Source organism: Lactuca serriola, chromosome 1 (assembly GCF_051521515.1).
Source record: "Lactuca serriola cultivar US96UC23 chromosome 1, Lser_US96UC23_V15, whole genome shotgun sequence".
NCBI classification, from domain to species: domain Eukaryota; kingdom Viridiplantae; phylum Streptophyta; class Magnoliopsida; order Asterales; family Asteraceae; genus Lactuca; species Lactuca serriola.
Genome location: NC_136408.1, coordinates 63,512,898 through 63,525,971, shown reverse-complemented (window position 1 = coordinate 63,525,971; position 13,074 = coordinate 63,512,898). Strand labels below are relative to the sequence as shown.

The window sequence follows — 13,074 nt, the reverse complement described above, 5'->3', positions numbered from 1 at the left end:
ATAACTCTAAGCAACAATTTACAAAAGAAGAAAACACAGGCCATGTATATGTAAAAATGAGATGCAATTAGTGATATCCCTTACAAATTACAACTTGTGAGTCTATGTCCACAAACATTATGATCGCATAAGCTACTTAATTACACTTAATTTTACTCGAAAGGTTCTTAAATAATACAACCTAACCTTAATTTTCCTCCATCAAGAACACAATAAACACAAGCAACAAGAACATTAAATTGATTGTAAACAAAAAAAAATTGGTCAAAAACAAAAAATTGTTGAATATTAGGAGAAAAAAAGTTTTGTTTGTTTGTTTGTATTTTGAAGAAAGATAGTTGATTACAAGAAATTACAGTAAACGTTGAAAAACTGAGAAAAAAATTTTAAAAAATGCTGTGGGTTTTTTTTGAAAACAAAGACTTCATGATTAAACCAAAAAAAGAAAAAAAAAATCCAAAATACGTAAAATTTTCTAAAACATAAGCCAACATTTTAATTAGAAACAATACACTTTCTTGGATCCGATGCAATCAAAACTACATGCAAAATATCCCTAACAAATTAAAGAAACCAGTCAACGACAACCCATTTGGTATGAATCATATCATTTCTTAATTCTTATGATCAGTATCACTACTTCTTTTCTTCTCAAAAAATCGAATTATCCTGGAATAATACTTCCAATCAGGATGTGAAGGTGTAATCGCAGGTTCTCCAAATGGATGATCTTTCACATAGCTTTGCACGTCTTTAGCTTCCGCAACTCCTTCCAAAAACAGTCGTAACTCCCCATTTGGACCTAATCAACATTTATCCACAAAAAAAAAAAAACAAACAAAACATACAAAAAAAAAACACATTTATATATAAAAAAATATCCATAAACGAACTATAAATCTACACATTTTACCTAAAAAATCATCATCTTCGTTATCAATATCGTACTTCTTTGGGCAAATGGCAGTGTTGGGCTGCAACAAACCAGAAAGAATTAATGTCAATATTCATATACACATAAATGATAAATCAACATATCTTACACAAAACAATAAAATTATAAAATAATACAGGATTCAAAAGAGCTTTCTCAGTATCCGTGATCAACAACGTGTTAGAAGACGAGTACTTCGAGTACTTCTCCCATACGTATTTAAGTTCTTTCAAGAACACCGGCTTGTTTTCGTTCCACAAACACATGAACCCTGTATTTGTGCATTGACTTTGATCCTGATAAAGGCAAATAACATCAAAAACTTCTAAACAGCAAATTGATTCGAAAATTTTACAAAAAAATGTAATGGAAGTGAGTTTAGAGTTCATACTCACCCAAGTGAACAAGAACTTGTTTTTCTCTTCTCCGATAACATGGGTCAGAACTTTTTGTATGTTACGCCTAAAAGAAATCAATATACAATTATACATGAAATCAAGCAAATATATTCCAAAGAAAGGAAGTGAATACACGAAATCAATGGTACTAACTCCATTGCTGAAGACCATAGCCCCACTTCGAATCTTTCGAAGCAAAACTTCAAGAATTCCTCACAAAAAGGCCTCTTGTAAACTGTATAAACATACACTTTGATCAAAATTTTGATTATACACTGATACCCTTGTACTCAAATGTAATCATGGTATTTTTTTACTCACCCAGAAAATTTCCGTACGAGAAATCAGGGCGGCGGTTCTTGGGAGTACTGGCTGGACTGCAACGATGGGCTCGATGAACGATGATGCCGGCGAGAGGAATCACAAGCAGTTTCTTTTTAGGACCGAGGGTAAGTTTATCGAAAGATATACCCAAATCGATCTTTGTTTCGTTTCCAGCTTGTTCTTCTTCTTGGCTGCTTCGACTGTTATCAGAAGCAACATCGACATTCTTGATCTTCGATTCTTTGTCTGCCATTTTTGATTTAGGGTGAGTTTGGATGTGATTTGGATCGGTTTATATCGATGGCAACTGTAACACCAGCAGTCGTTTGGAAATTCAAGAAGAAGAGAGATGAGATGCTTCTAAAAGTTTATTGGTAATTAACATACTTTTTGTACCACCTTTAATCGGGTTTTTTTTTTTTTTTTTTTTTTTTTTTTTTTTTTTGGGAATAAATCACAGTTTTGTTCCTTAACAAAAATTAAAAATTAATAGGTTACATTTGCGTGGTTTTAACAAATTTCCGCTCCTCACGTCAATTTAAAAGATCTTTTATTATTATTGTTATTATTATTATTATTTTGTAAAATACACTTTTATTTAAAATGTTACTCTGATTTTTAAACAAAGCATAAACAAAATCGATATTTTCTGGCCGTGAAAATGGGGATGTCACACCATCCATCATCCACCACCACCCAACGCCACCATTATCCCTCCATCACAGAAACCCATCATCACACCACCATCATCTTCTCCACTCAAACACACATGGTTTCTTAACTGAAATACAAACATACGCACACATTCAAGCAAGAACTCAGAAGTCAAAGAAGATTTTCAGAACAACTCAAACAAGGAACTAATTTTAGATTCAGAACTCAAAGACAATTTAGAACTCAAATAAGAAGAATTCAAACATAATTCAGAACTCAAACAAGATTTTTTTGTTCTTGAAACGAGATTTTGGAAACACAATTCAGAACTGAAACCTTCTTTAATTGAATTCAGAACTCAAAGAATTCAATTCCTTTTTCCATTGATCCTCTTGCAGAAAAAAAAAAAAAAAAAAAAAAGCGAAAAGCCTACAACCAGAGCCAAGTAGACATATAGCCTTGTTGGGACCAATCCACCTAAGGGGAACCAATCAGTCCCCACAGGTCCAAGTATCGGTGATTAGACGTAGGGTTTGCTCCTTTCCTCTAGCCTCACTTCCCCTATTGCTTACTGTTAACTGCTACTATTGCTCCCAAAGAGATTTTCCCGCTAAAGAAAAGCTAAAATTGCATCAAGATTGTCTTTGATTCTATCCTCTTGGGCATTCCGCTTTCTGCTCTTTATAGTTGACCAACTCAAACCATGAATGTGAAGTCCTGCGCTCCTAAACTCGCCCCTTCGATACCAAGCACCACCTATTATTGGTGATCGAAATCAGAAGAGGAAGAAGAACCTTCACTCGATTTTGGAGAGTGAGAGAACTGCAATTTTTTTCTTGTTTCTTTGGATCCCGTCGATCGAAGAAGCAGACGGTGGTGAAGGGCAAAATCGAAGATGGTGGTTAAGGTAGAGAGGGTTTGAGAAGAAGACCAGGTGGGCTACCGACCATAGAAGGTAAAATCAGGATAAAGGGAAAATTGAACCAATTTTCCGGTATTCGAGGCATCTGTGGCAAAAAAAAAAAAAAAAAAAAAACGAGTTTTTTTTTTTTGGAAAATCGGGGGCTTAAAAACCCTATTCTCTATTATCTTTTGCAAATCCATTTTTAATCTAAAATTTTAGTATTCATTTACTTCTCGTACATGACCTTCAAAATAAACGGACGGACCTCGATATATATATATATATATATATATATATATATATATATATATATATATATATATATATAAAGTATTTTTATCCATTTTCTCATTAAATGTGTATAAACATCAGGCCGACCCTAAAGAGTTGTTGGGTGTGCAACCGCAAAAGGCCCGCTTCGTGAATGGCCCAAATTTCTAATTTTTCGATAATCCGTCACTAATACACAGTGGAAGAGGTAATCGATTAAGAGCAGGAGCAATGATCAAGGAAAACAAACAAGGACATGAAGAAAAAAAAAATAACACATACCTTCCACAATCGGTATTTCAAATGAACTAGAATGAACACACAGATCAAGAAGCTGCAACAAAGAACGAAACCAATCAACATATGATTGTGGGTAATTTCTAAAAACGAAAATTAGGGGTTGCCTGTATAAAAACCTTCAAGATACAGAGACAAAAGAGGGCCAATGGCCTGATCGAAACTTCAAAGAATAAATCGACTTCTTTTGTAATTGATATTAGAAACGGGCTTTGGGAGAATAATTACATATCCAAAATTGGGGGTATGTCGAAGCATCAATGGCATGTTTGTGTCACGACTATCACCCTCGAAGAGAGACAACGATAATTTAAGGAAGTTCTAATCCAGCATAACAAGCGAAATCAGTGGTTCAAACAGAGACAGACACAGAGGGAGTTGCTTCTTGCAGGAACAGTCAAGTGGGTATTTAAATCCAATTGCCCTCTGAGTAGGACGATATTCTTTGTGGATTTTTTGGACCGGTAGAACCAGCGGTCCAATTCGGTTTCTATTTTCCACCAAGTTTGGTTCCCGGGCCGATTTCGATGCTCATCCCTACTTTCAGAAGTGGGAAATAGAGAGGACTTCTTACTTGAAACTATGTCCAGTGGATGTATTTGATAGGAAACAAAAGGAACATGTATGGACACCAAACCCATTCTTACTAGACTACACAGGCGGTGCCCTTTGAGTGTAGAGCACCATCTTGAAGAAGGGTAAAGAAAAAAAAATTATATATAACAAATAAACCTACCAAAGAAAAAAAGAAAAACAAAAATAAATTCCAACCGATCACAAAAGAATATTGTTCACAAGCGGCTTCTAAATTAGTATAATATATAATTAAAAATCAATTCCTTCTAAAGGAAAGCATTACTTTAGAATAGTAGTCCCAATTCTTATCGACGACAAAAGTATCTTCATACTCATAACAATAACGTATCTCCGAATAATAGTCCCAATCAGAATGTGAAGGTGATATAGCAGGCTCCCCAAATGGATGATCTTCCACATAACTTTGCACATCTTTAGCTTCTGCAACTCCATCCAAATATACTCGTAACTTTCCATCCGGACCTTATCAACATTTTTTCATAAAAAACTCAAAATTAATTTTAAACCAACTATCATCCTTAATCTAAAAAGTAAATGTATACTTTTACCTAAAAAATCATCGTCCATATTCTCAGCATCGTACTTCTCGGGGAAGATGGCAGTGTTGGGCTGCAACAAACACCATGCACCAAATATTAATTTTAATGTAAATATTCGTATTGACATAAATAATCATATAAGCAAACGTAATACAGGATTTGCTAGAGCCTTCACAGGATCAGTGATCATCAACGTGTTAGAAGATGAGTATTCTCCTTCATACCAGGGAAGACTCGAGTCCCTGTTCTCCCATAGCTGTTTAAGTTCTTTTAACAACACCAGCTGCTTTTTGTTCTCCAAACACATGAACTCTGTCTTAGTGCATTGATTTTGATCCTGACAAGTGTAAATAATAACACAAACCTTCATAAAAGTAAAAAAAATAAATACACATCGAAACATAAAGATACTGTGAAGGAAGTGAGTTAAGCTCACCCAAGTGAACAAGAACTTGCTTTTGAGTTCTCCGACAATATTGGTCAGAATGTTTTCTAAGTTATCCCTAAATGAAACAGACATGCATGCAGTTAAGTAAATATATTTGAATAAAAAAAAGTGAATCAATGACATATAATATAAGAAATCACAATGATACTAACTCGATAGATGAAGACCATAGTCCCACTTCAAATCTTTCAAAACAGAACTTCAAGAAATCTTCACAGTAAGGCCTTTTGTAAACTGTATAAAACATCCACGTGTTATTGAGCAAAGTTTGTGTTATACTCCGATCATACTTAAATGGAATCATGCATGGCCAAAAGTTTTGACTCACCCAGATAATCTTCGTAAGAGAAATCAGGGAGGCGGTTATTGGGAATGGTCCGACTGCCAAGATGGGCTCGGTGAAAGATGAAGCCGCGGAGAGGAAGCACAAGCAGTTTCTTTTTGGGACGAAGGATGATTTTATCCAATGAAATGCCCAAATCGATTCTTGTTTCATTTTCATCATCTTCTTCTTTGCTTCTTCGGCTGTCTTCAGAAGCAACGACGATATTATTGATCTTGGATTCTTTGGCTGCCATTTTTGTGAGGATGGCTTAAACTTTGAATTCGGGTATGTTTTGATGTGTTGATATACTCAAAGAGCAATTATGAAACCAACAGGCTTATGCGTGAAATGAAACGTCTTCCTAAGCCGAAGGTTATCTCAAACGTTTTTTTCTTTCTTTAATTTTGGTAAAATGCTAGATTTTTAATATTTAAAATAAAAGTAATTAACCCGTTGTAAACAAAAAATTAATTTTAACATTAATCAACATGGCATAATCAAAATAACATAGACAAAACTACAAGATTGGTGTATGTAGTATTCAAAAAACTTAGGATGGATTTTCACTTGGATAATGGTCCAAAAGGTTTTTGTTTGGTTTTGGTTTTTGGTAAACTTGAAATGGTCATTTTAATTTCTTTTCTGTTTTTTTTTTTTGTTTTTTTTAGTACTTTTTTCATTAAAAAAAAAGGCTCACCCCGCCCCTATGGTCTCTCTCTCTCTCTCTCTCTCTCTCTCTCTCTCTCTCTCTCTCTCTCTCTCTCTCTCTCTCTCTCTCTCTCTCTCTCTCTCTCTCTCTCTCTCTCTCTCTCTCTCTCTCTCTCGTCAGTAAAAACACATACATACACAGTTCCTTAAAACAACTCCATCAAAATCATTGGAGCCCTAAAATCGAAACCAATATCATGCCATGGAAATCAACATACACAGTTCCTTAAAACAACTCCATCAAAATCATTGGAGCCCTAAAATCGAAACCAATATCATGCCATGGAAATCAACATCTAGTTTCGACTGAAATCAGGAGAGGTTTCAAGGTCCGAACATACAGTAATGACAAGCGAACCATCAGAGAGAGTCAACCATCGAGCATATGGGTTCACTAACAAATGATTGTTTTGCTCCTAGGATCGTAATATTCCTAAACCCAGTAGCTAAATTCCTCAAAGAAGTTGTTGATCCCATGTTCAGACCTACCGCTCAATCCCGTTCCTTAAAGGATGGAATCATCCACTAAACAGATGGGTGGAGTAGGTCGATCAAACGGCCGAAAAATACAGTTCCCTTTGGGTAAATTTGGGTATCTCCGACTCCATCATGAGATTTATCTACGAAGTCACCTGTAACAATGACCTAGTTCCATTTTTGTTACAGTTTTGGAGCCCAAAAACAAACACCTTCGTTTTCTCATGGCATGAGCAACAAATGGTGATGAGTGAGGTATCGGTGGTGGGTGGGTTGTTAGATCAGAGACACCTCCTTCTTTCTCTTTAACTTTCTTTCTCTCTCAATTCTCATTCCTATCGAGCAACACCAAATCATTATGTCTCTATCCCATGTCATCCACTAAATAATCCATGTATTTAAGGATTTTTGGCCAAACGAGTTAACTCTTTTGATTTGGTAGACATACTTGAGGTCTTGCAGAGAAGGTTATAGAATTCATTACTCGGTACCTGTTCGGCCGACTACCGAGTAGCGAGTACTCGGGAGTACTCGGATTTGGAAATTTGTGTAGAAATATTTTTAGAGAAATTATATATGTTCAAATCATAAGTTGATTGAAATATATAACAAAATCGGATACATGTGAATACACAAAAAACGAAAACGCATAATGGTCTCACTTCGTGAATAATTACTGAAAATTTAATATATATATATATATATATATATATATATATATATAGTAATAATCACATGTGTGTGTTCAATAATAAATCATTAAGTATATTATACATATTAATCACCAAGTTGACCGAATTTCACAACACTACTCAGTTCGTAAGGGGTCGATCAGGGAGTACTCGGGATCATGTAACTCGCCTCGGCAAGGGGGAGAGTAGCGAGTACTCGAAGGAGTAATCGGTCAACTCGGCGAGTTTTACAACACTGCTTGCAGATATGGGTCTTCTTCGAAATCATCGTCATCATCTTTAGAATTTGGAGATTACAGGGAGCAATGAGAGTTTTAAACATATTAGGAAGATTTTGGTGGATGGGTTTGATGATGAAAGAATATGAAGGGTCGAGTTAAAGGTGTGGGTGTGTTTTTTGAGCTGCGGGTGTGTATGTGTGTGTCAGAGGGGGAGGGGGGGGGGGGGGGGGGGAGAGAGAAAGATAGGAGGGGTTACCGATGGAGTGATAAGGTGGGTAGGACTAGTTTTTTTTTCTTTTAAAATAAAAAAGGTATTAACATAAATATAGAAAATAGAAAAAAAAAAAAAAAAAAAAATGTAAAATCGTCCTTTCAAGTGGTCCATGGACTAAATAAAAATAAGGAAAAACCTTGATTTTGGACCTTCTATACAAATAAGAAAGTTTTTGAACTCCATCCAAAGTTTTTTAAATAACAGATGGACTAATCTTGTAGTTTTGTCAACATCGTAATTATTTGGTTGCCATAATACATGTAGTTTGATATATATATATATATATATATATATATATATATATATATATATATATATATATATATATATATATATATATAAATCAATGATCGAAAGTTCATAAACATTTTTTAAACTTTTGTTTAATTCAAGTGTATTATATCCGTTCTAATTAGCAGAAAAATAAAATATATAAATATTGGAAATTAATCAACTATAGATAGGTTTTAAGGCTATGGGGCATACTACCATACAGGGTGCATGCACGATGATGTGACGTGGCCTCGGTGATAGTGCGGCAACACAATTCGATGTTCGGTGCCCACAAATGTTGAATTTGGTGCTTGGTTCCCACGCTTCAACACTACACCAACTCATTCTTTTTCTCTTGTATGCATTAGAACCTAAACATGTACTAAAACTTGTAGTGAAAGGGTGCAGTGGTGGTATACCCTCCAAAGGTGAAAATATGTGAAATGTTGAGTGGGTTGATGTGGAGTGTGGTGGTGGTATTCCTTGTAGCCTATGTTTTAACATCGTGACAACGACTAATTAGCACCACTAAACAAAGGTTAATAAGGCCATACAGTTCTCCAGCACCATAGAAGCACAAAGTGTTGTGGCTCTCGTTGATGCATGGATACATCACGCCCACATGCTCGGGGTCTTAGAAGGGGTCCTAGAAGTGCTAGAGCTGTATGTTTGATAGGTGGATATTTCACTTCAAAAAAATGATGTGAAAGATATGAGGAAAATGATATGGTGCGGAGTGAAATATTGAAATGGTGAGCCTAAGGGTGTTTGTTTTATCTTAGATTTTTTTATCAATTAAAGTGAAATATTGAAATGGCGAGCCTAAGGGTGTTTGTTTTATCTTCGATTTTTTTTTATCAATTAAATTTATGCAACACGCGATTATATATATATATATATATATATATATATATATATATATATATATATATATATATATATATATATATATATATATATATATATATATATATATATATATATATATATATAATTTTTATAAAAAAACTAAGGCTACAATAAAATATTCATAATAATGACCTTAATAACACATTTAGTTATTTTATTTGAATATTGGTAATGTCAAAACCAAACATCCATCGTTCAAAACAAACTAAAGTTACAAAACGCCATTACCAAAAGCTCCAAAACCCACAACTGCAAAACATTAATAGCTCCGGTCAGAATCCCAAAACTCGTCATCATACCTTTCTTCCTTGCCACCCGAACTAATTATCTCCGAATAAAAATCCCAGTGATGTGAAGGTGTTATCGCAGCCTCCCCAAATGGATTATCTTTAACATAACTTGGAACATCAATTGCGTCAGCAAGTCCATCCAAAAATGCCCTTAGCTCCCCATTTGGACCTGATCAATATTAATTATCGCAAAAAATTCACACATATATATCCATAAATCAACCAGTATCATCTTTACCTAAAAAATCATCGTTCTTATTCTTAATATCATACTCCTTAGGAAATATGGCAGTGTTAGGCTGCAACAAAACAATTAAACAAAGACCATCGAATAAAAATAAAGGACAAAGAATTTTATATTCATATACATACACATAAAATATCAAATTAAAGATATAGAATAATACAGGATTTAAAAGGGCTTTTTCTGGGTCGGTGATCAACAACGTATTAGACGACGAGTATTCTCCACTCGGGTATTTCTGCTCCCATATATATTTAAGTTCTTTCAAGAATAATGGCTTGTAGTCATTCCCAAAACACGTAAATCTTGTCTTGGTACATTGATTCTGATCCTGTAAGGGTAAATAACAAACAACAATTCAAGAGTTTTCATGGCTTTTTTGACACCAAAAATGAAGATGCATCGAAGTGAGTTTAATTAAACTCACCCACGTGAATAAGAACTTGTTTTTAAGTTCCCCGGTTATTTGGGTCAGAACTTTGTCTATGTTATGCCTAAAAGAAACATCAATGAAACTTGTAAATTAACGTAGTGATCAATTAATCAATTAATGATATATAATACAAAAACTCAAGGATACTAACTCCATGGCAGAAGACCATAGTCCGACTTCAAATCTTTCAAAGCAAAACCTCAAGAATTCTTCACAAAAAGGCCTTTTGTAGACTGTATAAACGTACATATGTTATTCACAAATATTTGGATTATACCCTCATAACCAAATGAAAATATGCATGGCTAGAATTTTAGACTCACCCTTAAACTTTCCATAGGTCAGATCAGGGCGGCGGTTTTTTGGGAGGGTACCCCGGTCACGAACATGAGCTCGGTGAACAATGAGGCCACCAAGAGGAATCACAAGCAGTTTCTTTTTGGGACCAAGGCTAAGTTTATCCAACGAAATACCCAGATCAGTTTCTTTTTCGTGTTTAATCTCTTCTTCTTTTTCGCTGCTTTGACTGTCATCGGAAGCAATAGCCACATTCTTGATTTTCGATTCTTCCGCTGCCATTTTTGTAAGAATGGTTTTTGGTTTGGGGTAGGTTGTAATGATGTGATATGGAATGGTTTATATTGATGGCAACTAAGAAACGAGAAGGCTTTTGGGATTTCAATCACTAGCGGCCGTTTCAATAGTACTAACATCCAGGCGTCTGGGATTTTAGGAAGGAGAGAGAGGCATGAAGTGAGAAAGTTAATAGTGGAATAACGTTAAAATAATTTCTTTAACAACTTTCATGAGTTCGGACGTCTTCGGCCTCTCCCTATTAAAGATAAACTCATGAAGGGGTAAGAAAATCGACTTGATACCAAGGATTCAAATATCTAGGACAAGGCGAATAAAAAAAGCTCTTAGATCTTAACGTTTAACTAATTAAATTACATAAACAATTTTTTTTATTAAAATGACAATAAATTTGATAATAATAAACATAGTAAAATCATAGTATTTTAATGAGTAATTACATATCGTAACAACTAACCAACGACCTGTGAAGCTCTTCTAGCATTCTTGATTGCAAATTGGTTGATCAAATCTCCATAGTTTAAACTCTCTAAGATTTCGTTCTCGATAGATATCATTGCCAAACCGCTAAGTCTTTTTTATGTCATTGTGGAGCGTAAGTAAGATTTCACAAACTTCAGTTTTGAAAAACTTCTTTCTGCAGATGCGACAATTACTGGAATAGTCAATAATATTCTAAATGCAATGCATACATTTGGGAAATAATCAAGTTCTTTCAAAATTTTCAAAATATCTATAGGGTTGCTAAATTCATTGGTTTCCAATGTCTCAAATAACTTCAACTTCGTATAAAGTTCATCGGCATCAATATCCGATCTTTCCACACACTTGAGTGCATTTTCAAGATGACGGCAATACGACTTAAGATCTTTATCTTCAATTCCCCTCAAATTACGTGGAAATAAAAAAAAACCAAATACTTTGTCATACTCTTTGAATTGTTCCAATATTGTCTCAAGAGAAGAAATGGCTTGATCAACAATATACATGAAATAGTTGACTCTAAAATTATATTCAGGTGTAAATGAAACTTCTTCCTTACTTTAACTCTCATCAAATCTTTTTTTTCCTTACAATCAAACGTTTTTGTGGAAATAATGGATTCATACCTATTTCAATAGCAATCTCCTTAGGTTCAACAATCGCTTTTGAAAAACTAGTTTCTCTATACTCATTGAAGTACTCAATCAATTTGTTTATTTCTGTAATAGCATTATCATGATGCATATCATTTGATTGTAACTCCTTACTTACAATATTCATATGGTTTAGTACTTCATACCAAATAATAGTTGATACCAAAAATTCAAAGTCACCAAGTACTTTTTCTGCTAGTGAAGTTGCTTCACTTGCAATTACAGCATCATTATCTTTTTCTTCAACAAATTGTTTATAGATAAATTTATCTAATGCACCGACGTCAACCCTTCTCTTTTCTTCATCTAGTTTTCTTTTTTTACGTTTTTGACTATCAGATGGTTGCTTAGACTTCGTCATTAAAAGTTCAACATTCAACAATCAACATTCATTCAAATTTCAAATACCATTCAAGTATAAATCTAATAAAATGATTATGATAATTTATTCATTCAAGTATAAAGACATAAAGTATTCATATTCAACATTCAATTTGTGATAACATAAATTATAAATACATTCAATTTCTGATAACATTTAATTTCTTATAACATAAATTAGACAATAGTCATTGACTGGATTCTGAATACTATAACAAAAAACAAACTAGATACTCATTACTCAATTCCGAGGTCTGGAACAAAAAACAAACTAGAGACATGAATATTGAATGAAATTGACTGAATTCTATTATTCTGAATATTGATAAGTGATAACATATATAATATATTATTGATTTCTTGTTTTACTGTAAAAAGACAAAAAAAAATTATATCATATAAACTAAAAGTGTAAAACTCGAATCTAATTCTTCATAAATACCAAATTACCAACCAACAATAAACAATTATGATACCAATTCTCAATTCGGGTTTGAGTGTTTGACTGTAAAATTAAAACACTTACCTGATTAGCAGATTAGTGATCGATTAAACTCAATCGAAGGGTAATTAGAATTGATCGATGGTCGTTGGAATGTTGGATAAAGTGTCGAAGCCTGAATGATCAATCGCTTCTGGTTTTGGCGTTGCGTTCTTGCGTACGTCCCAAATCCCAACTCCCACTGATCAACGAATTACAAATGTGGACTTGGACAAGTGGATTAGTGGACTACATTCATAGGCTATTCTCA

The 13,074-nt window shown here is 34.0% G+C and overlaps 4 protein-coding genes across 4 annotated transcripts; all 4 read right to left on the bottom strand.

The window, feature by feature from the left end:
- Positions 1-471: 471 nt before the first annotated feature.
- On the bottom strand, positions 472-2,037 carry LOC145068915 (putative FCP1 homology domain-containing protein C1271.03c). The gene is made up of 6 exons (XM_079015887.1): positions 1,654-2,037; positions 1,486-1,567; positions 1,330-1,396; positions 1,072-1,230; positions 914-974; positions 472-802 (listed from the first exon to the last, which is right to left on the bottom strand). The coding sequence occupies exons 1-6, from the start codon at positions 1,907-1,909 to the stop codon at positions 615-617; spliced, it is 813 nt and encodes a 270-aa protein (XP_078872013.1). The 5' UTR covers positions 1,910-2,037; the 3' UTR covers positions 472-614.
- Positions 2,038-2,338: 301 nt separating this feature from the next.
- On the bottom strand, positions 2,339-5,943 carry LOC145056259 (uncharacterized). The gene is made up of 9 exons (XM_079004189.1): positions 5,694-5,943; positions 5,518-5,599; positions 5,354-5,420; positions 5,072-5,254; positions 4,927-4,987; positions 4,641-4,840; positions 3,767-3,818; positions 3,295-3,317; positions 2,339-2,437 (listed from the first exon to the last, which is right to left on the bottom strand). Exons 1-9 carry the CDS (start codon positions 5,941-5,943, stop codon positions 2,339-2,341), a joined length of 1,017 nt encoding a protein of 338 aa, XP_078860315.1.
- A 3,414-nt stretch (positions 5,944-9,357) lies between these two features.
- On the bottom strand, positions 9,358-11,028 carry LOC145068904 (putative FCP1 homology domain-containing protein C1271.03c). Its single transcript, XM_079015876.1, has 6 exons — positions 10,535-11,028; positions 10,363-10,444; positions 10,206-10,272; positions 9,942-10,109; positions 9,773-9,833; positions 9,358-9,703 (listed from the first exon to the last, which is right to left on the bottom strand). Exons 1-6 carry the CDS (start codon positions 10,788-10,790, stop codon positions 9,504-9,506), a joined length of 834 nt encoding a protein of 277 aa, XP_078872002.1. The 5' UTR covers positions 10,791-11,028; the 3' UTR covers positions 9,358-9,503.
- Positions 11,029-11,383: 355 nt separating this feature from the next.
- On the bottom strand, positions 11,384-12,302 carry LOC145056243 (uncharacterized). Its single transcript, XM_079004188.1, has 2 exons — positions 11,915-12,302; positions 11,384-11,775 (listed from the first exon to the last, which is right to left on the bottom strand). The coding sequence occupies exons 1-2, from the start codon at positions 12,300-12,302 to the stop codon at positions 11,384-11,386; spliced, it is 780 nt and encodes a 259-aa protein (XP_078860314.1).
- Positions 12,303-13,074: the final 772 nt, after the last annotated feature.